Source organism: Berkeleyomyces rouxiae (genome assembly GCF_048999995.1).
Source record: "Berkeleyomyces rouxiae strain 22BRR77 chromosome Unknown BrBRR77_ptg000003l, whole genome shotgun sequence".
Classification (NCBI taxonomy): domain Eukaryota; kingdom Fungi; phylum Ascomycota; class Sordariomycetes; order Microascales; family Ceratocystidaceae; genus Berkeleyomyces; species Berkeleyomyces rouxiae.
In genome coordinates, this window is record NW_027396493.1 from 3580320 (window position 1) to 3603359 (window position 23040).

At 51.4% G+C, this 23040-nt stretch overlaps 10 protein-coding genes across 10 annotated transcripts; 6 read left to right on the forward strand and 4 right to left on the reverse strand.

Moving 5' to 3' along the window:
* Positions 1 to 531: 531 nt before the first annotated feature.
* Positions 532 to 2829, forward strand: BROUX77_004168 (uncharacterized protein; the record flags this gene model as incomplete). Its single annotated transcript, XM_073748901.1, has 4 exons — positions 532 to 579; positions 650 to 737; positions 803 to 873; positions 934 to 2829. 4 exons carry the CDS (start codon positions 532 to 534, stop codon positions 2827 to 2829), a joined length of 2103 nt encoding a protein of 700 aa, XP_073606593.1.
* Positions 2830 to 3055: 226 nt separating this feature from the next.
* Positions 3056 to 3895, reverse strand: BROUX77_004169 (uncharacterized protein; the record flags this gene model as incomplete). The annotated part of the gene is made up of 1 exon (XM_073748902.1): positions 3056 to 3895. The coding sequence occupies one exon, from the start codon at positions 3893 to 3895 to the stop codon at positions 3056 to 3058; it is 840 nt and encodes a 279-aa protein (XP_073606594.1).
* Positions 3896 to 4332: 437 nt separating this feature from the next.
* BROUX77_004170 (uncharacterized protein) lies at positions 4333 to 5440 on the forward strand (the record flags this gene model as incomplete). The annotated part of the gene is made up of 2 exons (XM_073748903.1): positions 4333 to 4476; positions 4541 to 5440. The coding sequence occupies 2 exons, from the start codon at positions 4333 to 4335 to the stop codon at positions 5438 to 5440; spliced, it is 1044 nt and encodes a 347-aa protein (XP_073606595.1).
* Positions 5441 to 5669: 229 nt separating this feature from the next.
* On the reverse strand, positions 5670 to 7223 carry BROUX77_004171 (uncharacterized protein; the record flags this gene model as incomplete). Its single annotated transcript, XM_073748904.1, has 4 exons — positions 5670 to 6119; positions 6190 to 6839; positions 6908 to 6968; positions 7119 to 7223. The coding sequence occupies 4 exons, from the start codon at positions 7221 to 7223 to the stop codon at positions 5670 to 5672; spliced, it is 1266 nt and encodes a 421-aa protein (XP_073606596.1).
* A 1947-nt stretch (positions 7224 to 9170) lies between these two features.
* Positions 9171 to 11011, forward strand: BROUX77_004172 (uncharacterized protein; the record flags this gene model as incomplete). The annotated part of the gene is made up of 2 exons (XM_073748905.1): positions 9171 to 10208; positions 10283 to 11011. 2 exons carry the CDS (start codon positions 9171 to 9173, stop codon positions 11009 to 11011), a joined length of 1767 nt encoding a protein of 588 aa, XP_073606597.1.
* A 445-nt stretch (positions 11012 to 11456) lies between these two features.
* Positions 11457 to 12314, forward strand: BROUX77_004173 (uncharacterized protein; the record flags this gene model as incomplete). The annotated part of the gene is made up of 1 exon (XM_073748906.1): positions 11457 to 12314. One exon carries the CDS (start codon positions 11457 to 11459, stop codon positions 12312 to 12314), a length of 858 nt encoding a protein of 285 aa, XP_073606598.1.
* A 323-nt stretch (positions 12315 to 12637) lies between these two features.
* On the reverse strand, positions 12638 to 13537 carry BROUX77_004174 (uncharacterized protein; the record flags this gene model as incomplete). The annotated part of the gene is made up of 1 exon (XM_073748907.1): positions 12638 to 13537. The coding sequence occupies one exon, from the start codon at positions 13535 to 13537 to the stop codon at positions 12638 to 12640; it is 900 nt and encodes a 299-aa protein (XP_073606599.1).
* A 3422-nt stretch (positions 13538 to 16959) lies between these two features.
* On the forward strand, positions 16960 to 17904 carry BROUX77_004175 (uncharacterized protein; the record flags this gene model as incomplete). The annotated part of the gene is made up of 2 exons (XM_073748908.1): positions 16960 to 17797; positions 17867 to 17904. 2 exons carry the CDS (start codon positions 16960 to 16962, stop codon positions 17902 to 17904), a joined length of 876 nt encoding a protein of 291 aa, XP_073606600.1.
* An 858-nt stretch (positions 17905 to 18762) lies between these two features.
* On the forward strand, positions 18763 to 20544 carry BROUX77_004176 (uncharacterized protein; the record flags this gene model as incomplete). The annotated part of the gene is made up of 1 exon (XM_073748909.1): positions 18763 to 20544. One exon carries the CDS (start codon positions 18763 to 18765, stop codon positions 20542 to 20544), a length of 1782 nt encoding a protein of 593 aa, XP_073606601.1.
* A 240-nt stretch (positions 20545 to 20784) lies between these two features.
* On the reverse strand, positions 20785 to 22965 carry BROUX77_004177 (uncharacterized protein; the record flags this gene model as incomplete). Its single annotated transcript, XM_073748910.1, has 3 exons — positions 20785 to 22206; positions 22280 to 22777; positions 22879 to 22965. 3 exons carry the CDS (start codon positions 22963 to 22965, stop codon positions 20785 to 20787), a joined length of 2007 nt encoding a protein of 668 aa, XP_073606602.1.
* Between the last annotated feature and the right edge of the window lie 75 nt (positions 22966 to 23040).

A 23040-nucleotide genomic window follows, 5' to 3' on the forward strand; every position in this document is an offset into this window, starting at 1 on the left:
CCCGCCTACAGGCCGCCGACGGTGTAGTCATATTTGTGAAAAATGCGTCCCTAAAAATGTGGACAAGCCATGCGGGTGCTAGTTGGACATTGGCCACAGCGAGAGGGCCATTTGTATAAAGGACTTCAGATGCCATGCCAAAGAACCCCGCCAAAGACGTCTGGTCCATTCATACCGGGTTCTTTCCGTCCATTTGCTTTGATATTCACCAGACTTTTTCCTGAGGAAACTTTTATGTCCTGCTGTTCACTGTGTCACTTTGACTTTGCTTGAACTTCCCGTGCAACTACACAAAGACATAAACACAACTGCTCCTCTGCAATTCCATACTGCCCCGCCTTCTTTCACTATCTTATCTGTGCCGTGTCCAACCCCACATTAAACAGCACCAGCCGTGTGCCAAACCACCAACGCCGCTTTTGTTTCTTCTCGAAGCCTCACTTGATCCACCAAGCGCGTTGTTCTGTTGACGTGGTTTGATTTGACTGTTGTTCTACTTGCTTCATCTTTTCTCCCGGAAAGCCTTTCATCATGGAGGCCATCAACGAGACTTTCAGAGTTTGCAAGGCCCAGAAGCGGGTGAGGTTTCCCATCTTGCGGCGGCATGAGACCAAGACGCGTGCTAACCAACCGGATGTGATGACAATAGGCTGCCCTGGTGTCGTTTGTCACCGCGGGCTTCCCGACCAAAGAGTCGACTGCCGACGTCTTGCTGGCCATGGAGCGCGGTGGTACTGGTGAGTCATGACCGGGATGCCCTGCTATGAAGAGCCATGAGAGTGCTTATACTAACATATCGCAGACATCATCGAGGTTGGCGCGCCCTTCACCGACCCTATTGCCGACGGTCCCACTATCCAGACTTCACATACTGTAAGTTGGATGCGCTTTGCTTCTCGCCGTCTCTACTCTCACTAACGCGCATATACGCAGGTTGCGCTCAAGAATGGCGTTTCCATAACCAACACGCTGGAGATGATCAAGTCTGCCCGCGAGAGAGGCCTTAAGGTCCCCGTTCTGCTCATGGGCTACTACAACCCCTTCCTTGCCTACGGCGAGGAAAAGCTTCTCGACAACTGCAAAGCTGCTGGAGTTAACGGCTTTATTCTGGTTGACCTACCCCCCGAGGAGGCTATCACATTCCGTGGCCTGTGCTCCAAGGCTGGTCTGTCCTACGTGCCGCTTATTGCGCCTGCCACCTCCGATGCCCGCATGCAGATTCTGTGCAAGCTGGCTGATTCTTTCATCTACGTTGTTTCTCGCCAGGGCGTCACTGGTGCCTCTAACAAGCTGAACTCGGAACTTCCTGAGCTGTTGGCACGTGTTCGCAACTACAGTGGCGGCCGTCCTGCTGCCGTTGGTTTCGGTGTTTCCAAGCGCGAACACTTTGATATGCTTGCTGAGCTGACTGAGGGTATTGTCGTCGGTTCTCAGATCATCACTACTCTCCAACAGGCTGGTCCCATCGAGGGTCCTGGGGCTGTTGAAAAGTTCTGCGCCGAGCTTTGCGGTCGTGATGAGCAGGACCGCAACACTGCTGCTGCTGCTCAGACCGAGGCTGCGCAAAAGACGACCGAGGCCGAAGATTCCGCTCTAGTTGGCCAACTGGGCAACCTCCATGGATCTTTGCCTGCCCGCTTTGGTGAGTTTGGTGGCCAGTACGTGCCTGAGGCTTTGATGGACTGCCTTAGCGAGCTGGAGGAGGGTTTTGGGAAGATGATTGATGATCCGTCCTTCTGGGAGGAGTACCGTTCCTACTACGAATACATGGGCCGCCCCGGCCACCTGCACCTGGCTCCTCGCCTGACGGAGCATGCCGGTGGTGCTCGTATTTGGCTCAAACGTGAGGATCTGAACCACACCGGTTCTCACAAAATTAACAACGCACTGGGTCAGATTCTCATTGCCAAGCGCCTGGGCAAGACTCGCATCATTGCCGAGACTGGTGCTGGTCAGCACGGTGTGGCTACCGCCACTGTCTGTGCCAAGTTTGGCATGGCTTGCACAGTTTACATGGGTGCTGAGGATGTCCGCCGCCAGGCGCTCAACGTCTTCCGTATGCGCCTTCTCGGTGCCACGGTTGTTCCAGTCACCGCTGGTACTCAGACTCTGCGTGACGCTGTCAACGAGGCCATGCGTTGCTGGGTCACTGATCTGAAGACCACCCACTACATCATTGGCTCTGCCATTGGCCCTCACCCCTTCCCCACCATTGTCCGTACTTTCCAGAGTGTGATTGGTAACGAAACTAAAGAGCAGCTCCAGAAGGAGATTGGCAAGCTTCCCGATGCTGTTGTCGCTTGCGTTGGTGGTGGGTCCAACGCGGTTGGTATGTTCTACCCTTTTAGCAAGGATCTTAGCGTCAAGCTTCTGGGTGTTGAGGCTGCTGGTGATGGCGTTGATACTCTGCGACACAGTGCCACCCTGTCTGCTGGCAGCAAGGGTGTCCTTCACGGAGTCCGGACATACATTCTGCAGAACGAAGAGGGCCAGATTACCGATACCCACTCCGTGTCGGCCGGCCTGGACTACCCCGGTGTTGGTCCCGAGCTCTCTCAGTGGAAGGACAGCGGCCGTGCCTCGTACATTGCTTGCACTGATGCCCAGGCCTTCTCAGGCTTCCGCACTATCTCTCAGTTAGAGGGAATCATTCCTGCTCTGGAGAGTGCCCACGGTATCTGGGGTGGTATTGAGCTAGCCAAGACCATGGACAAGAACAAGGACATTGTCATTTGCGTCAGTGGAAGAGGTGACAAAGATGTGCAGAGTGTAGCTGATGAGCTGCCGAAGCTGGGTCCCATCATTGGCTGGGACCTGCGGTTTGAGTAGAAAAAAAAGGGCAAAAAAACAAAGACAGTATGAGACACGAGCCATAGCATAAAAGCAGAACAGTTAAAAAAGAAGTTCACAAAAGGATATGGATTGCCGGTGGATATAATGAAAGTTTAATGTTGTACAGAAGTCGTAGTAGTAGTTATGGGATCAGGTTGTTCTGATCAGTAGTTATTGTACAGTGAGTGTTGTGCTCTTTTGGCTTTCCCCCCCTTGTTCCCTTCTACTGCTGCACCGGCTTGGGTGTCTCCGAGGCTGATGTCTGATCAGCTACCACCTCCGGAGTGGCCTCCACGCCGTCGTTGGCACCAATGTATTCCTTCTCATAGTTTCCTTCAACCCCAGCATCCTCGTGCTCTGCACTATCCCCGAGCTCAAACTCTTCGCCGGCCCAGATACCACCTTCCTCCTCACGCATTTTGAGGAGGTCGCGAGTCACCCTGCTCAGAGGGCCAGGCGTAGCATAATCTACGGCAATCTGCACCATGTCCTGGGCCTCGCTATCAAAGGCCTTCTGGTCCTCGGGCGAGCGTTCCGGAAGACCCAAGGCCATGCGCTCCTGCAGCCAGCGGGCGCGCACAGAGTCAGTCTGCATAACGAGCCACCGCAGCTTCCAACCACCGGGTCCCAGCTCCTTGATCCGGCGCGGCTTGTTCTTGAGCAGGTAGGTGTCAAGGCTGCCCTCCTTGATGATTGTGCGGAACACGCGGATGGTCATGCGCACCTTGACCCAGGCGTTGAGCGTATCGCTCCACATGCGCTTCCTGTGAACATTGGGCTTCCAGGTGCGTCGCGACTTGATAGGGTTGCGGCCGCTGGCGACGTGGTTGCCGAAGCGGATGCGTGCCAGGCCGTACAGGCCCTTGTTTGACTGTTTGTAAAGCGTGCGCTCACCGTATGGATACGGAGGCACAAATGTGCTGGGAATGTGTGCGGCACGAATCGTCTTGACGCTCAGGGTGGCCGACGTGCTGAAGGCAGCGGCGGCGCTGACTGTTGAAGCCGGAGAGGGCGATAGAATAGGCCGAGCCAAAGAGCCCAGAATCTGCGGTATCCGGGCCATTGTCGCAGGCGGTTGTGCTGTTCGTAGCTGGAAGGGTGGCTCGAGATATCAAAAGAGGGTGAGAGACAGCGCTTGGCTCTGCAAAGTCAAGGAACGAGATTTCGACGAGGCTGCGGTGGTGCACCAATTCATAACCCCGATTTTCAAGTTGCACGGATAGCCAAATTGCAGATACTGACTGGCCTATATCTGTATATATACTTGTGGTCCAGGACCAGGAAGTGGGGTGTCGCAAGACGGCAGAAAGGCGTCGTTCCGCCTTTGGCTTTGAAAGCCCAGGATCTCACCGCCTTTAGACATCAAGTTCATAGCTTCCCATCAAAACTCGAAGCCCGTCTTCCTGGCCACAGCCGTGCCAATCGGAGAGGGAGCTAGCTTTTTGCTTTCCATTCTTACCTTTGCCTTGGGCTCTAAATCTTGCCAAGTCTACAGCCACCATGCTCCCACCTATTGACGAGGCCATTCTAGAAAACCACCCAGACTTCAAAGCTCTCTACACCACCTTGACCACAGTCGTACTTAATAGCGATGGAACCAGTGTATCCCGTAGCGACGGCACAGAACGCCAACGGCTTCGCGATGTACGTTCCACACAGCTCAGTATGCAATATCTTGCATGGTAACACTGGCTGACTGCCTGTGTAGGAACTTGACCAGCACCGCTTCAAAGAAGCCCGACAACATCTTCTCAGCCATGCCGTCACGGGCGCACTTTCGCAAGAACCAAATTCACAACCCTGGGACACTACTACCTCCGCTCGCCGCGATCCCAAGGCCGCAATCTCTACGTCTCAGTCTCTTCCTAACGATGCCCTCGACCTGCTTCTTCTCCTCCCGTCGATAATCACACCTCCCGAACCACTCTCCGCCGAAACAACATCCCTACTTTTGTCATCGCCGCCTTTTTCAGATCTTGCCTCAATTCTACCACTATGCACGCCTCTCATTTCTGCAAATCTCGAAGCCTCAGCTCTAGATCTAGCTCGAGTGGCCCACCCTGATACAGCCCCGTCCCACCTTCAACGAAGCATATCCAATCTACCTGCAACAGTCGCCTCACTACAAGCATCACTCAGTCAACAAAAGTCAGAATTAGCAAAAGCTCGCCTTTCCACCTGTTCCAATGTAGTCGACGTGTTGGAGCAGCGCATGCAGGTACTGACACAACTCGTGCGCGCCCTTGAAGCAAAGCATGGAGCCATCGCACGGAGCGCGGAGCATACTGCTGCCGAGCTTGCGCTACAGGCACAAAAGGCTGAAGCTGAAGCAAGTATGGCGCTGCATAAAATCCACAAAGAGGTCTATTCACAAGAGGTGTGCTCGGCGTTGACCAACTACGGGAGACATTTACGTGATGCTAGAATACGCCTTAAAGAGGCCATCCAAGCACGCAAAATGGAGCTGGCAGAGTATGGAGTTGGTGTCGAGGGTCAGGAAGACAAAGAAGTGCGTATGCGAGAGGTCGCCGAGTCATATGTTGATGTGAGCAGGAAATTGGACGAGGTTGAGAGTGATCTGGAGAGGCTAAACAGATCAGTCGGGTGAACCAAGACATCCCATCTAATGATGTCGATGGAACAGACAAGAAACTACGCTACGATTTATGATTTTATACCACAACTACAACATACCATCTTCCTACAGCTGTACATAAATAGACAGTCCATGAAGCAAGGTAATCGCATATCAAAACTAATCCGATTATTTTGTATTGAGTATGTAACTACTCGTACATTCCTGTCATTATTGCCATTACAAGACGGTATGGTATTGCTTAACCAGCAACCTTGAAGATGCACTCAGCCAAACGACCGACGTTGCTGGTCGTAATGCCAGCCACCGAGATGCGGCCGTTCAGAGTCGCGTACACGCTATGCTCGGTAGCAAGCTGCTTCATCTTCTCCTTGCTGAGACCCGTGTAAGCAAACATGCCAATCTGGCTAGTAATGTGTGACCAATCGTGGCTGCTACCCAGTTTCTCTAGGTTCCCGCGGAGCAGACTGCGCATGTTGATGATGCGGTCTGCCATTCCCTTGACCTCACCTAACCATTGCTCATTTAAGGCGGGGTTGTTGAGAATCTCTGAGGCAATGCGGGCTCCGTGGACAGGCGGGTTAGAGTACATGGGGCGTACCAGGATCTTGATCTGAGAATCAATGTTGACCTTTTCTTTGGGATCAGAGCTGACAATGGAAAAGGCACCAACTCGCTCACCATAGAGACCCTAGAAGATTAAGATGTTAGCGTGAGATCATGTTGGCATGATTTTTGGGGGTCTTGGATTCACAACTAACCATGTTCTTGGCAAATGATTGAGACAGAGCAACGTTGTGACCCTGCTCAACAAAGTGACGTAGAGCAAAGGCATCGCGAGTGGTATCACCACTGGCGAAGCCCTGGTAAGCCATGTCAAAGAAGACGAAGTGGCCCTTGGCCTTGACCTTTTGGCTAATTTCCTTCCATTGTTCAGACGTAGGGTCAACACCAGTGGGGTTGTGTGCGCAAGCGTGGAACAGGAAGATGCTCTTTTCAGGCGCCGACTCAATATCCTTTACCAGGCCCTCAAAGTCCAAGCCAATGGTATTTTCGTCGTAGTACCGGTAAGTGCCCACTTCCAGCCCGGCGTCCTTGAAGATGGCGCCGTGGTTGGCCCAGGAGGGGTTGGGCAAGTAGATCTTCTTTGCGCCAGGGTACCACCGAGCCAAGAAAGCACCACCGATACGCAGCGCACCAGTGCCGGAGATGGACTGGGTAATGGCAGTCCGTTCAAGTAGGGAAGCATTGTCACCATAGGCAAGCTTGGCAGCAGCACGGGTAAACTCGGGGACACCGGTGATTCCGGCGTACTCTTTGTTCAGACGGGCCTGCGTGATCTTGTCCTCGGCGGCCAGCACGGAGGGCAGAACGTAGGGCTTTCCAGCATCGTCGCGGTAGGCGCCAACACCTGTAGTGAAGAGAGGTCAGTATGCGGTCGTGGGTGGAAGGGTCTGGTAGGAACAAAGGCGGAAGTACCAAGATTGATCTTTTCCGAGAACTTGTCGGCCTTGAAGGCCTCGGTGATTCCCAGAATGGCCTGTCGAGCTCGTGTTAATACGTATCAGACGATCGGGAAATCTCGATGAGGAGACATGTGAGACATACATCCTAAACCCATCCCATATCAGGTCATTGTTAGCAATTGGATTCAAAAGTCAAGACAGAAGCAAGGCACAACACAACGTACAGGAGGGCCCAACGGCACAGCAGACCAGGTAGACTGGGCGCGAGCAGGCGCAACAGCACGCAGAGCAGCAGCAGCAGCGCGAGATCTGAAGGTTGAGGAAAGCATCGTGACGTGGTGGGCAAAGTTGGGGACTCTGGTGTTGAATAATGGTAATCGCAATTAGTAAAGAAGCCGCGTCAACGCCAGCAACAAAGAGAGGAAGGAAAGAGGTCAACAAGGTGGTGCAGAAGGGAAAGGCAGAGGAATCAAAAAGACGGCGGAAAACGAGCAGTTAAAAGGACGGCGAAAACGGACAGACGGAAGCCCAAACGCAGACGCTCATGGAGAATGAGGTGGTCGAGGTGGTACTTGTATGTACATACAACAAATCGCTAGCTAAGACGGCTCGCTCTGGCTAGTTGGGATGTGTGGGCTGCTTAGAGCTGGCCATGTCAAGGGTCAAAGCTTCCTCACTGTCTTATTAGCGCTGTTAAGGGTCTTCAGGGGAGTGTACAGGTCCCACGCAGCCTGGGGTTCAGTGCTTCCACCCACTAAACAGCACCGGAGGCGGCGCCCAAGCTTGCGGATAGGCTGCAAGCACAACTGCTCTGCGACTTTAGCCGACCCCATTCCAATTGGCAGCAAACCCGCAGGAGCAGGCGCAACGATGATGGCAGGAAGGGAAAAAACGGAAGCTCAGGAATCCTTCGCAGCTTGAGTCAGAGAGCGAGCGAGCGCAATGCTGGCGGGCAAGGAAGAAGGTTAGAGAATTGGCAGGATGCGCGAGAACGTTGTGGGGTGGAGTGGGGCGGGGCGCCCATGACAGCGACAGCAACGGTAGCTTCCTTTCTTGACCACCCACAGCCCATCCTCGACATCACCAAGATGGGCCAAGTGTGACTTTGGGCGGATAGTAGCAAGAAGAAAAAAAGAAGGACGTCCAGCTTTCCGCGCAATATTTGACAGAATTATGCTGGCCAAGAGAAACCACCGCGGTTCTCTGCAATTATACACTCAGATACCTTTTCTTTCATGAGCAATGTGCTGGGTAGTTTCCTATTCGCGCACCTCACATAACTAGTCAGGTCAGCAATAGCAGTGTGTGCCTTCTCCTTTGCGCTGGCGCTTCTGATTGCCCCTGTCAACATCCTTTTGCGGCATGTGAAAGTATGGGGTGATGCCTCACTCAGCCAGCACCGCTCCACTTGTCCTCAACGTCAACGTCAACCTCCTCAATCGTTAACCCATCCGGGCCTCCCTCCCCTCCTGCCATGTGCCGCCCCTTTTCTGCTGCTACAGGTCAGTCCATACACAGACTCATCTCAGCTCATGCCTGCATATCGCCACATGCGCGAGTGTGGAAGCTAGTCATACACTTCTATAACCATCCACTGAATGCCCCCAATGCGCTATCCGCCCACTACACAACTATTCATGTGCCCCTCACCTTTGTTCCTTGCTTGATGAAACATTGGAGAGTTGTGCCATGACTACAACTGCACATGCATCACCTTTGCGTGGTTTATAGAGAGAGGGAGGGGTCTGATATCCCCGCATCCGCTACAGCGACCATATCCCACGTTCTCTCGGCGGGCTTTCTTCTGATTTTCCCGCAGGCCCGTAAAATCGCACGCAGTTGCTTAAATAGCTACACGAGTGTAGTACTATTTGCAGTTATGGCTAGTTTGTTCTAACTAGTTGACTATACTTTCGTGATAAAGTCCTGCGATATCTCATCCACTGCATCTTTTGCGACCCAACCCTATCTTGGTACATATTAACCCTATGCGCATAGCAACCCTAGTCTCTCCATTCCTGATGGAATACCTCCGTATTCCCTGATACAGCTCAGCTCTCCAATCGAGTTTAGCTTCTCTGACACGTCATGTATCCCAGAGCTGGTCCAATAAGTCCCCGCAGTGAAAGACTGCTGTTGTTCGTGCTGGTTGTCGCAAGCGAATGTGAAGCCATCTGAAACCTTTCAAGAAGAACACAGCCAACACAACCATCTCCACCCACATCGCCACCATTGAATTTCCACTCAGCAGCGGATAAATCAATATCTCATCCAAAATGGCCTTCCTCGCGGCCAGCCTTAATAAAATCAATCTCACCGGCCGCAAAAAGCATCGGTCCAAGGAGGAAGACGCCGATGACGTCGGCGACGAAATCGACGGCAACACCGTGGCCGGTGGTGGCCATCTTGCCCGCCACTCGGCTTTACACCGCGCCGAACTGCGCATCAGCAGCTCCGTGCAGCAGTTCCTTGTTGACCGCGGCGAGCTCGATGCTGCTGATGTCGCCCGAGATGGCAGTCCCTCGTCGCCTGGCCTCGTGGCTCTGCTGGAGAAGCCATACTTCAAGGTCCCACCAGAGCTGCTGTCGCGCAGCTACACGCTGCCCGAGTATTTTGTCTCGAGCAGCCACAACACCTACCTCATGGCGCACCAGCTCTATGGCTCATCGTCCGCAACTGCGTACGAAACTGCTCTCACGGCAGGCTCGCGCTGTGTCGAGATTGACGCCTGGGACAACGATAATGACAAAGACGAGCCTAAGGTGACTCATGGATACACTCTGGTGTCACACATCTCTCTGCGTGCTGTTTGCGAAACTATTCGCAATGTCATAGACAAGGAGGCCCAACTCGCTGAAAACGATCCTGCTTTTCAGACCAGCCCAATTTTGATTTCACTCGAAAACCACTGCTCGCCCCGCGGCCAAACTCGGATCGTTGAAATCATGAACGAAGTTTTTGGCGAGCGCCTGCTTAATCAAGCCCTTGATCACCAAGGTCACTGCGACTCGCCGGCTTCCCATATTCCCCTTGGACTTTTCGGACATCGTGTGGTTGTCATTGTCGAGTATCATGTCCCAAATGAGCTTGTCGATTCCGACAGCAGCTCTAATAGCAGCTCCGATGATGAAGAAGAAAAGGCGGCTCACAAAGAGTACCACCAGCGAAAGAAAACGGAGCATGATGGCAAGATTATTCCCGAGCTGGAGGCCCTTGGTGTGTATGCGCAGTCAGTCAAACCCAGTGACAATAGTTGGTTTGATCCAGGTGAGCTGCTTAATGGACCTCACCACCATCTTATCAACATTTCTGAAGTAAGTCCCCAAAATGCCAACGATACTATTGACAAGAACCACCAATGCTGACTTGGATTCACCTCTTCGCGCAGACCGGTCTGTCTACCCATATGCCACACAGCAACAATCAGATTGCCCGCCACAACTCAAAGCACATGATGCGCGTTTTCCCCAAGGGTACTCGCATCTCGTCGCGTAATTTAACCCCCGTCAAGTACTGGGCTCTAGGAGCCCAGGTTTGCGCCCTTAACTGGCAGACGTTCAATGCCGGCATGCAGCTCAACGAGGCACTGTTTACCGGGACTGACGGTTTTGTATTAAAGCCAGCCGCTCTGCGAGTCGGCGGATCGGGTGATATCATGACGGGCAAGAAGAAACGGCTTCGTCTTCACATTGCCGGCGCTTCGGAAATAGCTCCCCCAAAGGGCTATGGCGAGGGTGAAGAGGGCGGTGGCGATTGGAAGCCTTATGTCACATGTACGCTGGTTCACCCTGGGAAAACATTCGGACCTATCAAGAGGAAGACCAGCGGCTACCGCCAGCACAAGCTGGGCTTCTTGCGTAGTGGTGAAAACTTGCCCTCTACAGACCCAATGTGGGATGAGACTTTGGAGTGGGAGTATGAGGACAACGAGCTAGTGTTTTTGCGTATTCTCGTCAAGGCCGATCTGAGCTTCAGCATCAATCCCAACTTGAGAGTCATTGCAGTCCGGTTGCAGTACATTGTGCCTGGCTGGCGCTTCCTGCACCTAACAGACTTTAGCGGTCATCCCACGAGCTCGACGCTTCTAGTGCGCTTTGAACTGGAAGACATAAACTGAGGGGAGAATCTAGGAGCAAGATGGCAAGACTGAAGCTATACAACTAGTTCTAAGCAAATGTCTCTATCTCGTGTTTATCAACGGCTTCTCCGCCTTCACGTGAATATGTCTATTGTTGCTCAATTACTCCATGACTGGTATAACCAGTTAGTTATTTCCTTGGAGCAAGCTTGGATCCCATTGAAGCCCGTGATTGGCCCCTGCAGTCTTTGTCCTGACGTAATGTGGGGCTGAAGCTTTGTTGAGCTTATGGAGCCAACGCGAACCTGCAACTACGCAGTATAAACAGATCTAGTTGGCTAGTTCGCATCACAGGACTAAACTTTAGAGTTTCAATTCTTGTACCCCTCTGTTTCCATCTCAAACACGCGCCTACACTGCAACCAGGGGCTCCGTCCTACAACTAGCAATTTCCGTTTTTGTTCCTCATCCTCCTGCCATCGTCATGACCAGCACGCTTACTCTCGCCAACGGCCAAGTCATTGCCTACCGTCTTGACCTAATCAACCTCCATAGTCCGGTTGTCATCCTTTCCAATCCTCTCTGTGCACCCTTGACTATCTGGGACAACATTATACCGTCGCTCCATGCCGCAGGTTTCTCTGTCCTGCGGTATAACCAGCCGGGCCATGAACAATCCTCGGCCCCTTCGCCTCCGTCGGAATGTTCCTTCGACTACATCGCTAAAGCCGTTCACGAGCTTCTCCAGCAGTTGAAAATAACCACCGTCCATGCGTGGGTAGGCGTCTCCATGGGTGCTGCCACAGGTGTTGTATTCACCTCCAAGTACCCGAGCCTAGTTAAAAGGATTGTGATTTGCGGCACCACCAGCTTGTCCCCTATCAATGCAGGACAGCCCAATATTTTTGCTTCACGTGTGTCTGCTGCCCGTGAGGCTGGCTCTTTAGAGCCTACGGTCAGTAGTACGATGGACCGCTGGTTCGGACAGGAATTCCTAAAGATCCACGAAGCAGAGGCAGCTCGCATCAAGGAGTCAATGCTGACGACCAGTCTGGACGGCTTCGAGGCGTGCTGCGCGGCCCTTTCAAGCGCCTCATTTGATCTTCGGCCTTTGTTCAAGGGGCTAGGAGAATGTGTTCGTGAAGCTCTCTTGCTAGCCGGTGAAAAAGACGCCGATATGCCCATTCAGATGGCAGACATGTGCGACAAGCTCCAGGAAGGATTCAAAGGCGAGGGGAGAGGCAAGGTTGAGCTTAAAGTCATCAAGAATGCTGGTCATGTTCCTTTTATTGATGCAACTGATGATTTTGTGCAGCTCGTCGTGCCGTTTCTACAGCATTGAAGGAAGCCATAACCAATTTAAGCCTCGGTTTCCAACCCCAGAACTCGTGTTAGTGAGACCAGACGAAACCAGACATGTCTCGCATCATTCAATCACCACTTACATTTGCCTATAAATAGCCAAACTACGACAATGGAAGATGTGTTTCACTTTTCACAATGCGGGCTCAGACAACTTCAAACTTTATGATACGAACAATAAAAAATTTATGTGAATTGGGAAAGGCTATATTCATCCCGTAAAGAAAGAAATAAAATTACTATTGACTACTTCAGCCATATTATCTTCATATATGGGAAGCCATAGATTGTGGAGGTAACCTCTTACTGAGAGGAACGCTTGTACATGCGGCCAGAGTTGCGGATGGCACGGCGACGCTTGCAAGAAGAGGTGGGCTGGGACGAAGGAGCAGTAGGACCGGCAGAAGAGGGCTCAGCAGCAGGAGCGCCGTACTCGGGCTCGGGGGCGGGGGTAGAAGAACCAGAAGACGAAGTGGAGGTCTCCATGGTGGTAGGGACAGAGTTGTCAGCAGCGAGAGTGTTGGCAGCAGGAGTAGCGTTTCCGGTAGGAGCTGCCGACGTAGGGGCGGCGTACGAAGAAGAAGAAGAAGAACCGGGAGAGGCAGGGGTATCGTTGCCAGTGTCAGAGCCACCAGAGCCACCGGTGGTGAAGTCAACGCAGGAGATGTAGGTCTGCTGGGCGACCTCAGAGAACCACCACCACTGCAGAACACAGTTCCCGGCGGTACCGCAGGTGCTGGGTAGGCCCGAGGGCAGCTCAACGGAGAAGGCGCTGTTGTTGGCGGCAACACCAGACTGCGAGCTGGCGTAGTTGGTGAAAGAGATCAAAGGCTCACCAATGACGGACAGGCTGGAAGTGTCAACAACGGAGACGTTGGCAATACCAGTGTGGGGGGCAGCGATCTGGACCTCGAAGTCAATCTTCTGGCCGGCAGTGTACGACTGAATGTTGTCCTTGTTGTCGTCGAACTTATAGCCTCTGCACAGGGGAAGCTGGCAGGTGGCGGGGTCGTAGTTGGCGGCCTTGTTCTGCAGCATGTTCTCAATGTTTCCGTTGGGGTCCGAGGTCATCTGGTTGTACATGGACTGACCGCAGGCAGCCTCGAAGGCCGGGCCGGGGGCACGGGCCGGGGGAGACATGACACGGCCATGGGCGTAGACCATGGAGGCCATGGAGACGAGGGAGACAATAGAGGACTTCATTTTGACAGTTGGAAGGATGAAGATTGGGTAAGGAGTCTTTTCAAAAGAGAGGTTGATTGATACAAAGGTGAATGAATGTGTGTTCGTCTGACCAAAAGCAGAAACGAGTTATGGATCGTGGAAATATTCAAAAGAGAAGTAAAAGAATGTGAAAGAAAGGACGGCTTGTGGCTAGCACAGCACAATAGACTCGAAGAGAATGTTAGAGGGAAATGGTGAAGTAGTTCAAAAGCTTGAAAGACAGAGCAACAAGAAGGCCAAGTTCATCAGAGGAGGGCAGCAGCGTTTTATATCAACATCTCGCCGCGTCCCTGTTCGTATCTGCCCCTTGAAGCATGGAGGCACAGGAACGGAACCACAACCCTGTATCAAAACACAGTGACTGACCCGAAAGAAGCTCTGAATTTGAAACCAGACCCAACGGTCACCTTGTAAAGCTTATTCACATCTCGAAATGGGGGGCTGGACTTGGGCGGCTTGTCAGTGGTCACCTCTACCCACCTCCCGCTGGACCGCCTACCGATATAAATGTATGTGTACAATTCAACTTCCGCCAACCCACCTACCCAGCTGGCAGCCTCCGCTTAATTTCGCATCGTCTCAGGGCTGCCACTAATATGTTTCCCAGCGCCGAGAACCATACGAAAAGCAGGGATCACTTTGGACGAAAAAGGTCATCATGGTTGCCTTGAGTTTATAGAGACGATGAAAACATAGAAGATGCATGGGTGTGTTTGTACTGCTTTGGAAGACTTGCTGCTTAGCGAGTCGCCATTATCACTTTCAGAGTGCCAGTATTCATGGGTATCATTGTATGCATTATTCCACAGTTAAATAGTCAAGACAAGTAGACTTCACGAGCATAGTTAACTAACTACAAGTACTTGTCCACACATACTTTTGCTTGTAATCAGCCAACTAACATGAAGTCCCTATACAAATCTCCGCTCCATTGATCCTGCAGGGGTCACTGTTCCTGAATGGAAAAAAGCTTCCCCTAGTGCAGGACGGAGGCTTGATGAGACAAATCCTTCTTTTCCTGGGCCTCATTGGCGCAAAATAAAGAAGGACTGAGCGGCGGCGGCTTGAGAGCTAAAACGGGGTCGACAAAACATGACAAGCATCAGGTCCAGATCTGAGAATTTCCGCACGTATTGGCAGGCCCGGCTATGCAGCTGTTGTTTTGCGATAAGTATACCATGTGGATAAGATCCTTGGTCTCAGACAAACATGAGACGGGGCGGAGGTTCGTGGTTTCCCCGTGTTGTCTACTAAATAAATAGCTATCCAGAACTTGATAAGCAAATGCATGTCTTGTCTTGTGCTGGGAGACGACTGCAAGTAGTTCGTCTTGTAATTTATCTCACATTCATGAAAACCCAGATCACAGCACCGCCAGATCGTCAAGCTAGGCTCAACCAGATCTCTATCCGATGTAAGTTAAGGTTAACGGTATGGGGAAAAGTAACACGCAAGCAACCCTTTCTAGAAGATATGAAAAAGGGGGATCGGATCATCTTGTTCATTTCCTTTCTTCGTGGTGCCTAAGCCCAATATAGGCAATGCGACCCTCAATAAGGATTTAACATCAGATGAAATGGTACCACGTGATTGTGTTCGCTTTCGGTCTTGGCTTTACATGTAGTCGCCTACCCCATCCCATACAGTTGTGTAATGAGCCTGCCAAAGTTCACTAGCTCACTGTGATGTTGGAAGATCAAGGTAATCATCAACAGTCTATGAAAACTGTCAGTCTTTTTTACAGCATTGTGTCTTTCTCTATATCTTATTGCACTCTTACAGTCAGTACTAACCGTTAAAGTAAGCTGCAAATGGGTACCCTCGTAATTGATCACGTCGTGATTCAGAGATGCCCTTTAGTGCGGGTTATCCAAGCTCGCCATTCCTTGCTGGTGTGTTTCAAAAGAACGGGACGTCATCTCCAGCCGTATTATAAAGGTTTTATTGGCGTGAAAGTGCAAAAAGACTGATAATAGCTGGTGAGAGCGCCAGCCAGGGCTCATTTGACTTGGGTTTTCACCGAGAATGACCAGAAACCTGTTTATTTCAAATACTGTAATTATTGGCAGTAACTATATACTCCTCGGTTTGAAATATGAGTATTTAGCTATGTGAAATGGTACTAGTTTTATGTATTTACGACCCAAGATCCGAAGCCGCTATTTCTAGGATGGCTGCAGCAAAAGCCATGAACAAATAACCAATGTGTTTGATCCCGTCACCACGATAATCTCCATCAACAAGGGGGCTTCATTGTCAAGAAAATCGTCAGCCTGTTACATGTTGGCTTTTGCCAAAGTATCGTATACTCAAAAGAGTGGTTTATACTACTTTCGGGATATTGATATTAGCGAAAGCTTGTGATGTAACCGATGTTGCTCGACGCAGAGCCAGTCCATTCTCAGTGACATAGCGGTCAAAGAAGTCCGAAATAAGACAGGGGCAGAGCTGTAGTATCGGGGTGAGACATTGCACTATTGGCGGCAGAGTATTTCGTGTGGCTTTAAAGGATGGGTTGATAGGGGCATGCATTTGTAGTTCTAACAAGTACTTGGGAAGGACAAGATAAAATTCCCTAGGCTCACGGTCGGCTGAGAATGAGTCTAACTCAACTACATTGTAACAATTACAAGTACACATCACCTACAAACAACAAGGGCTTTTCTTGGTTGATATCTGGTCTCAGGTTTCACCCCGTCGTTATACAATACAAGATCGGGGCTGGTATTTCACCAAGATACATGGGAGAAACGAACACAAGTATGGGGGGGAATAGTACCAGGTCCATGTGAAAGTAGTAGTTAGTATGAGCAATTCATGTAGATTTTCCATCCTTGTGCATAGCTATATTGCTTGTGGTACCACTACATGAGTTGACTCGGTAGTACAAATGCGTGAACCAATTGTAGGCATGGTATTGGGATGCTCGTTACCAAGGCTTTCTGCCACTCAACAGTAGGGTTATACGACTAACCCTCCATGAGCCTATGTTGACTAACATCTCCATTACCATTGGCCAGAGCTCACTGAAATGTGGAGACTCCTGATCCGGGAGGGCTGGCCAAACTTCGCAAGCAGCGTGTGACCAAACCACTTGAAGACGATGGACAATTATTACCGATGCATGCAATTCAATTAAACTTCGCATGTCATCACAGGAAACCCTTTGATATCAGGTTTCTCCCTCTTTCTGTGCCAGTCTGCTATCATTACATTGGTCAACATTATTCACACCCACTGAGCTTCAAATACAGCTCCCTCTTTGTGACTCCCAACTTGGCCCTCTTTATTTCTTAGGCCACCTTCTTCATTTTGCTCTCGGATACCATCCATCACATTCATTTACGTTGTCCAGCACTCCATCTCGAATCTTCCCTTTCGTCTCACCCTACACCTCAAAAATGATATCATCTCGATCCCTGGCAAGGCTAGCCCGGCCTGTCTCGCTATCACCATGCAGTTCTGTTACTACACGCTGTCTCTACTCCACACATAGCGCTCGGTTGGCCTCGTTTCAACCATATCGCCTCACCCCTTCGGCTATTGACAACGCTGCGTCTCTGAGCTCGGTTGATGCTGCGAAGCTCGCAAAAGAAAACCACCACCAGAATGCAAGTGTATCAGCAAATCGCCAGACCACTTTACCTCCCACCTTTTCCCCGCAACAAGTCAAGACTCAGCCCCAGACCTCGCTGCCGGTAAGGAACAATGGAGGGACGGATATGCAATCACAGACTGTTCATGCGACACCTGTTTCGCATTCAGAATCGCCAAAGTTATCGGCCTCAAGTCCCATGAATTTACCGACTACACCTCTAGCTTCTTCAACCACAACTGCTACCAAGGCTCCAGTTTCCAACCCCATCTCGCCATCACCCGATCTGTCCACTGGCAAGAAAGAAACTCCATCTTTCCAGCCACAGCCTCGCAAATCGCGACTACGGACACCGCGAAAGGCTGCCATCAAGCTGACACCCGCCGCCGTGGAGCAGCTCCGAGACCTACTTGACCAGCCCGAGCCCAAGTTCATACGAGTTGGGGTACGCAACCGGGGATGTTCCGGATTAGCGTATCACCTCGAATACGTGGACAAGCCGGGGGCTTTTGACGAAAAGGTTGAGCAAGATGGTGTCATGGTATTGATTGACAGCAAGGCGCTTTTCAGCATCATTGGTAGCGAGATGGACTGGGTTGAGGATAATCTACTGGAGAAATTTGTCTTCAAGAACCCGAACATTAGTACGTATTCATCTACCTGGAGTGCCTCATTTCAACGGGTTTTACTCTTGCTAACGTTTGATTTCACAGAGGACCAATGTGGCTGCGGCGAGTCGTTTATGGTGTAACATACGGAACCAGCCCGATCAAACAAACGTACTCTTCGACTCGACCGATGTTTCATCCATACAATACCCGTTATTTGCCATGGAATTGATACAGACTCGATGCGCCGCGGCGCCTCAATCCCCGCTCCGATCCGAAGCTGGAGTATCGCCTCGGCTCGCATCATGCGGTCTCGGCGATGGGGTCGGAGAGATTCGGTCGGGAGGTCTTGGCAATGTAATGACTATCAACTACCTACTCTGGTGGGGCTCCTTTGCGAATCCCCTTTTTTTTTCTGTCGCATACACCATTATTATACCGTTGTTTGCGCATGGGTACATCTTTTTTTTCTTCTTTTTTTCTTCTTTTTTTCGTCTTTTTTCGGGAGTATCTTGAGTGATTATGGGACACGGCTGGCGTTTTGGGATTGATATTGGGATTGAGACCTCTCTTTACTTCTTACCTTTTGCATATACGGAGAGATAGCTCGTTATAGTAAATACACGATTCAAGCTACATGTACCCCGTGCGGTCTTGAGACTGAGATGCCGTCATTGTGTCCCAAAAAATCAGGCTCGAGTCTCTAGTGCTTAGTCAGTCAACCTTGAATTCGTACATGTGCACGTGAAATTGGCACGCAAACTTCAACCCTTGACTAAAGTGGTACGCGTAGCTGACGCGCTACAACGCGCCTCAGCGAACAAATCCCCATGGCCACCAAACCTCCAGTAGAGATTTGGCAGCTTGATTCAACTCAGCCAATGGAAGTCGTTTTGGGGCACCGCGTCTATTACCTGAATTGCCAAGATATCTTCAACTAAATCTTCGAAAGCGAAACTGAACTGCATCTCGTGAACTTTCATTCACACCATTGCTTCATAATGTCCGCCATCGACTGTCCCGCATGCAACCAGTCCGTGCTTGAGGCCGACATAAACAAACATCTCGACTCACTCTGCAAAAGCTTTCTCGCTGCATCGTCGACCGGCAACGCAAAGGAGGGTCCTAGATCCTCGCCTGCCCCGATATCCCTTCCGCCGCCGTCCACTGCCCCGGTAGGCTCGTTATCAAACAGCTCCCAAAACAGCACTTCATCGACATTAAAACACAGCGCAGCATCGAACTTTTTCCAGACACCGGCTGCCAAGCGCCAGGCCACACTCTCTGCGCGTCCGGTTCCCGTCGTGTCCGAATACACACAGCCGAAGCTTGGCTCTAAGCGAGGCTACGACGATGGACCGGGTTGCCAGTCCCCAGCTCCCAATGGTACCGACGCCAAGCTGGAGTTGCGGCAAACGGCAAATGGAGTCCCATCAAAACGATCCAAGAACAATAGAAATGCTCCCTTAGCAGAGCGCATGCGACCGCAGACGCTGGACGAGGTACATGGCCAGGATCTAGTTGGACGCGCAGGCATGCTGCGCGGACTTATTGAAGTCGACCGGGTCCCGAGCATGTTACTCTGGGGTCCATCCGGAACAGGAAAAACCACAATCGCCCGGTGCATCGCACGGAAGACTGGCGCACGCTTCATCGAAATGAATGCGACATCTACAGGCGTTGCTGAAGTCAAAAAGATGTTTGAGACGGCAGCAAATGATAACGCGCTGACAGGCAAGAAGACAATTATCTTCTGCGACGAGATTCATCGCTTCACAAAGGCGCAGCAGGATATTTTCTTGAAGCCGGTCGAGAGCGGGTTGGTTACCCTGATTGGCGCCACTACCGAAAACCCTTCGTTCAGAATACAAAATGCGCTGCTGAGTAGATGCAGAACCTTCACCTTGTCAAAGCTAACGCGCAATGACGTCAAGACTATCTTAGCACGTGCGCTCGACGAGAGCTTAGATGAGGCAGACGCGTCTTCAACGCCCGAGGCCGACGACGAAGAAGCAGATGATGGCGCTGTGACTGGCAAAAAGACACCAAAAACACTGAGGGGGTCTGTCATGGAGCTCGTTGATGACCACATGCTCACCTACCTGGCCGAGTTTGCCGATGGCGATGCGCGCACAGCGCTCAATCTCCTAGAACTGGCTCTATCACTTGCCCTCGCTCCTGGCGGCACAACCTCGGACGCAATCAAGGCCGCCCTGACGAAGACTCTTGTGTATGACCGCGTTGGCGATCAGCACTATGATACCATCTCGGCTTTTCACAAAGCTGTCCGCGGCTCTGACGCCGACGCTGCGTTGTACTATCTCGCCCGAATGCTCGAGAGCGGTGAAGATCCCCTCTTTATAGCTCGCCGCATGGTGGTCATTGCTTCAGAGGACGTTGGTCTAGCCGATAACTCGCTGCTGCCGCTTGCAACGGCGGCCTACACGGCTGCGCAGCAGATTGGTCTGCCCGAGGCGCGCATTCCGCTGGCGCATTGCGCCGTGGCACTGAGTCTCGCCAAGAAGAGCACGCGCGCTTATCGCGGCCTGAATAACGCTATGGCTGTGCTGAAGGAGCCTGGTGCCGCGGGTTTGCCGATTCCACTACACCTACGCAATGCGCCAACTCGACTGATGACTGAGCTGGGTTATGGCGTCGAGTACAAGTATCCACCCAATTATGTCGATGGCCGCGTGAAGCAAGAATATCTACCAGAAGCCCTTCGAGGCAGAAGTTTCCTTGAGGATAGAGATCTTGGAACAGAAGTAGACCCGGATTTATAGGAGCTCTAGTAGCAGAGAAGAGAAAACGTCAGAGGGTTACATTCTTTCCATCAATACATATATCGGGTCTGGCTTGTTGCCGTGATACCATTCACAACAGTTGCGGACAATCAGGAACGTTTTAGATTTGTATGTTTACGGCAGTTTGTTGCCAGATAGAAAGATCAATTGAACATTCATCACAAGACTGGCAAGGTGCAACATTTCTCGCCTCCGCTTGCGCTAATCAGAAGAAAATCTCTAAATCCTCTCCAGTAATGTCTTTACATCGTTCATAGCAGACCGTGCAGCCTTTTTCAGCAGCGACCGTTCATCTGCCTCCCGGTACCGCTCCCACATATCAAGTCCCTCGTTGGCTTGGATGCTCAATGTTTCATAGCCCTGCTTGATGGTCTCGGCTACCTGTAGCGCTGTCAAGTTACCTCGCTTTGCGGAGCCAGACTTGCCCCCTACAGCCTCTCCGTTATTAGCCAACAGCGACTTGTAATGCGCCGAGACATCAATGAGTGTATCGATGGAGCTCTTGCGCCCGTCCAACTTATATAATTGGCGGAACTTGTCCAGTGTATCTCCACTTTCTACAACCTTGTAAAAAAGATCGTCATAGGCTGCTGGTGACGGCAGGAAAGCCTCACCTGCTGATAAGGCCAAAGCCAGCACGTTCACCGTCAACTCGGCCAAAGTATCGATATTTGGCAAATCCTTGAGGTCTGTAGCATATTGTGCCATGAAGCGAAGAAGCGAAAGTAGTGAGCGGAAAAGCTCGCCCCAGTGATATGCAACACGCGTCCGGGTCCGCGACAGATAGCTAAGCAAGCGTAGTACGATTCCCACGCACTGTGTGTAAAGAGAGACATCAAGACGGCGTCGGAGGTTGTGGCCTATTCCATCCACCATGGTATCTAACAAGTGTGCGGCAAGCACGCGATCCGTTTTGACAAGAGGGAGATATGGTGGCCGTTGGCGACATAGCCTCACTGATACTAGAGACTCAGAGCTACAGAGTCGCTTACAGATGGCAGGGTCTTCAACTAGTAATCTGAAGACCATTAGCGATAGGTGTGCATAGTATGATGTCCGGTGTGAGAGATAGGCATGCTGTAGAAGATACGACGATAAAGATATGTAACTGGAGAACGGCGGCTCAGGGGGCTCCTTGGACGAAGAGGCCGATGTTGTAAACGCCGTAGCGGGTAGAGTTGTCGGCGAAGTATCGTCAGGAGATTTGGACGCTTCTATGTCTACCCCAATCTTGACCAAGTTTACGCAAAACAACTTATTTGCATGCGCAAAGTCGTATGTAGCCAGTAACACAGCGGCCTCCTCGCCAGGCAGGGCCGTAAACATTTTCTTGGCTGTCTCAGCATCATACACTGGCTTTTTGTCGGTCTTGTTCCCACGACCAAAGCCAATCAAACTGAGCGTTGATGACAACGACCACCCTTCAGGTAGGTCGTCTTGTATATCAATGTACTGTCGGCGCATTGTGTGGCACGTGCTTCCAATACAGCGCACGACTTTCTGTATGGATGCTTCATTAACAAAGTCGGCCAGGCGCAGGCCATACGGGTTTTGAAATTCGAATTTGTTGTAGTTGGCTAACAAGCCGAGGAAGGCGAATGGCAAGAGGACATTGTCTGAGCTAGATGTGTCGTGAATATACTGAAAATAGCCATTAGTCGGTCGATCTTGGATGCCTGTCGCCCCGTCAGTGGACATATTACTTGGTTCTCACCTTCATTACAGCGGGAAACAAATCTCGCTGGATGAGATACGTCAACAGCGTTGTTTGATATGCGCCTGCAGTAAAGGCCAATAGCACCTCGATAGCGCGTCCTCTATTAGACAAGTCCTTGTCGTTACGTATAATGCCTTCTAGTAGTCCCACAAGCTCCGTAAAGACAGAGTCTACGGCATCCAGTCCCGCGAGCACAGCTATGATTTCGGAGCTGGGATGTGAGAACTTCTTGCTCAGTACCGCTGACAGAAAGATTGCCAGGGTATCCAAGGCGTTGGTGATGGCCGCGGGCCGGTGCCTTTTCAGTGCAACTATAGCCTGGAGGAGAATCTCTTGTGTGCGTGCCTCGTATTGGAGCAGGGCGCTTGGAGGGAGGGCCGAAAGGACAGCGCGGAGGGCAGGACCATCGGGCTTGAGAAGAAAGAACTCGCGCCAGTATCCCTCGGGCTTTTCGTCGAGTTCGTCGTCGGAAAAGGAGGCCTCGGCATCATTGGCCTAACAAAAAAGAAGAGCCAAAATGTTAGCAGATGGACTCATCGGGTATTGGTAGCCATCCGGATTCCGCTGTGGCTATGGCCGTGGCTGTTATGGCCTACCTTGAAAAGCTCATGATAAAGCTTGACAACCTTTGGCTGGAACACCTGGTCCGGCTGGACTTGGCGCGTCAATGGCGACGGCTCCATTATGCGCTCTGAAACAGCTACAGATATCGTGATTCTGGCGACAACAATCCGCTTTGTGGGCTCGAGCTAAGTCTA